This window comes from Physeter macrocephalus, chromosome 20, assembly GCF_002837175.3.
Source record: "Physeter macrocephalus isolate SW-GA chromosome 20, ASM283717v5, whole genome shotgun sequence".
Taxonomy (NCBI): domain Eukaryota; kingdom Metazoa; phylum Chordata; class Mammalia; order Artiodactyla; family Physeteridae; genus Physeter; species Physeter macrocephalus.
Window position 1 is genome coordinate 7106347 of NC_041233.1, and position 1792 is coordinate 7108138.

General features: G+C 41.6%; 1 protein-coding gene across 1 annotated transcript in view; it reads left to right on the forward strand.

The window, feature by feature from the left end:
• Nucleotides 1-1792, forward strand: part of MTR (5-methyltetrahydrofolate-homocysteine methyltransferase) — a 120218-nt gene that overhangs the window by 28881 nt on the left and 89545 nt on the right. Inside the window, exon 11 of the mRNA XM_024115733.3 lies at nucleotides 341-408. Coding sequence (XP_023971501.1) covers nucleotides 341-408 — 68 coding nt within the window. The remainder of the gene's footprint in view (nucleotides 1-340; nucleotides 409-1792) is intronic.

Sequence of the window (1792 nt, forward strand, 5' to 3'; positions counted from 1 at the left end):
GTTGCGGAGCACAGGCTCCGGACGCGCAGGCTCAGCCGCCATGGCTCACGGGCCCAGCCGCTCCGCGGCATGTGGGATCTTCCCGGACCGGGGCACGAGCCCGTGTCCCCTGCATTGGCAGGCGGATTCTCAACCACTGCGCCACCAGGGAAGCCCTGGTCTCTGCTTTTAACCTTATGTCTAAGGCTTATCAAAGCTTGATATCTAGAGTTAAGTATGTTTAGCTCTCTTCTAAATGGAAAATTAGTTATTCAGGAAATGCACATTTTCTGCTGAATTGGTACTGGTGAGTTTAGAATTCAGATGAACTCTCTGAAACTTTTTCTTTTCCTAAATGCAGGATTTTGCTATGGACGGCTTGGTCAATATAGTTGGCGGGTGCTGTGGTACGACACCAGATCATATCAGGTGATAATCCCTTCTAAGTATTTTACCTTTTGTTATGTGATGAATTGTGTCCCCAAAATTCATAGGTTGAAGCCCTAATCCCCAATTCCTCTGAATGTGCCTGTATTTAGAGGTAGGGCCTTTAAGGAGGTAATTAAGGTAAAATGAGGTCATATGAATGAATCCTGATCCAATGTGACTGGTGAGGACACAGACACACACAGGAAGGGGCCATGTGAAGACCCAGGGAGAAGATAGCCAGATACAAACCAAAGAGAGGCCTAAGAGGAAACCGGTCCTACTGACACCTTGACCTGAGACTTCTAGCCTCCAGAACTTGAAGAAATAAATTTTGCTGTTTAAACTACCTAGTCTGTGGTATTTCGTTACGGCAGCCCTAGCAAACTAAGATACTTTATATTATGAAAAATTCCAAAAATTAAAGTAGAAAAGTAATAAAATGAACCCCCATGCACCTATCGCATAGTTTCCATAATTTTCAGCATTTTGCTATTCTTATTTTATTTATTCTCCAACTTTTTTTCCCTTAGACTATTGTAAAGCAAATCCTACATATCTCCTTTCTTTTTTTAAATTAATTTTTATTGGAGTATAGTTGCTTTACAATGTTGTTTTAGTTTCTGCTGTACAGCAAAGTAAATCAGCTATACGTATACATATATCCCCTCTTTTTTGGATTTCTTTCCCACTTAGGTCACCACTGAGCATTGAGTAGAGTTCCCTGTGCTATATAATATGTTCACATCAGTATCTATTTTATACATAGTATCAATAGTGCATATATGTCAGTCCCAATCTCCCAACTCATCCCACGTCCCCTTCCCCCTTGGTATCCGTACATTTGTTCTCTATGTTTGTGTCTCTATTTCTGCTTTTCAAATAAGATCATCTATACCATTTTTCTAAATTCCACATATATGCGTTAATATACGATATTTGTGGGCTTCCCTGGTGGCGCAGTGGTTGCGCGTCCGCCTGCCGATGCAGGGGAACCGGGTTCGCGCCCCGGTCTGGGAGGATCCCACATGCCGCGGAGCGGCTGGGCCCGTGAGCCATGGCCGCTGGGCCTGCGCGTCCGGAGCCTGTGCTCCGCAACGGGAGAGGCCGCAGCAGAGGGAGGCCTGCATACCACAAAAAAAAAAAAAAAAAAAAAAAAAAAAAAAAAAAAATAAAATCTGCACTCCATATTTATTGATAATACTCAAAACATGCAAGACATTGCTATTTATATAATAATGTTGTTTATTCCCATGTTTGCAGAGTTGGAATAATACTTCCTTATAACCTGCTTAAAAGATTGAAGATAGATATTACATTTGCCCCAAGCTTAAATCCTACTGGGACAACGTTGAGTATAAATAATTTTTTTTTTTTTTTTTTTTTT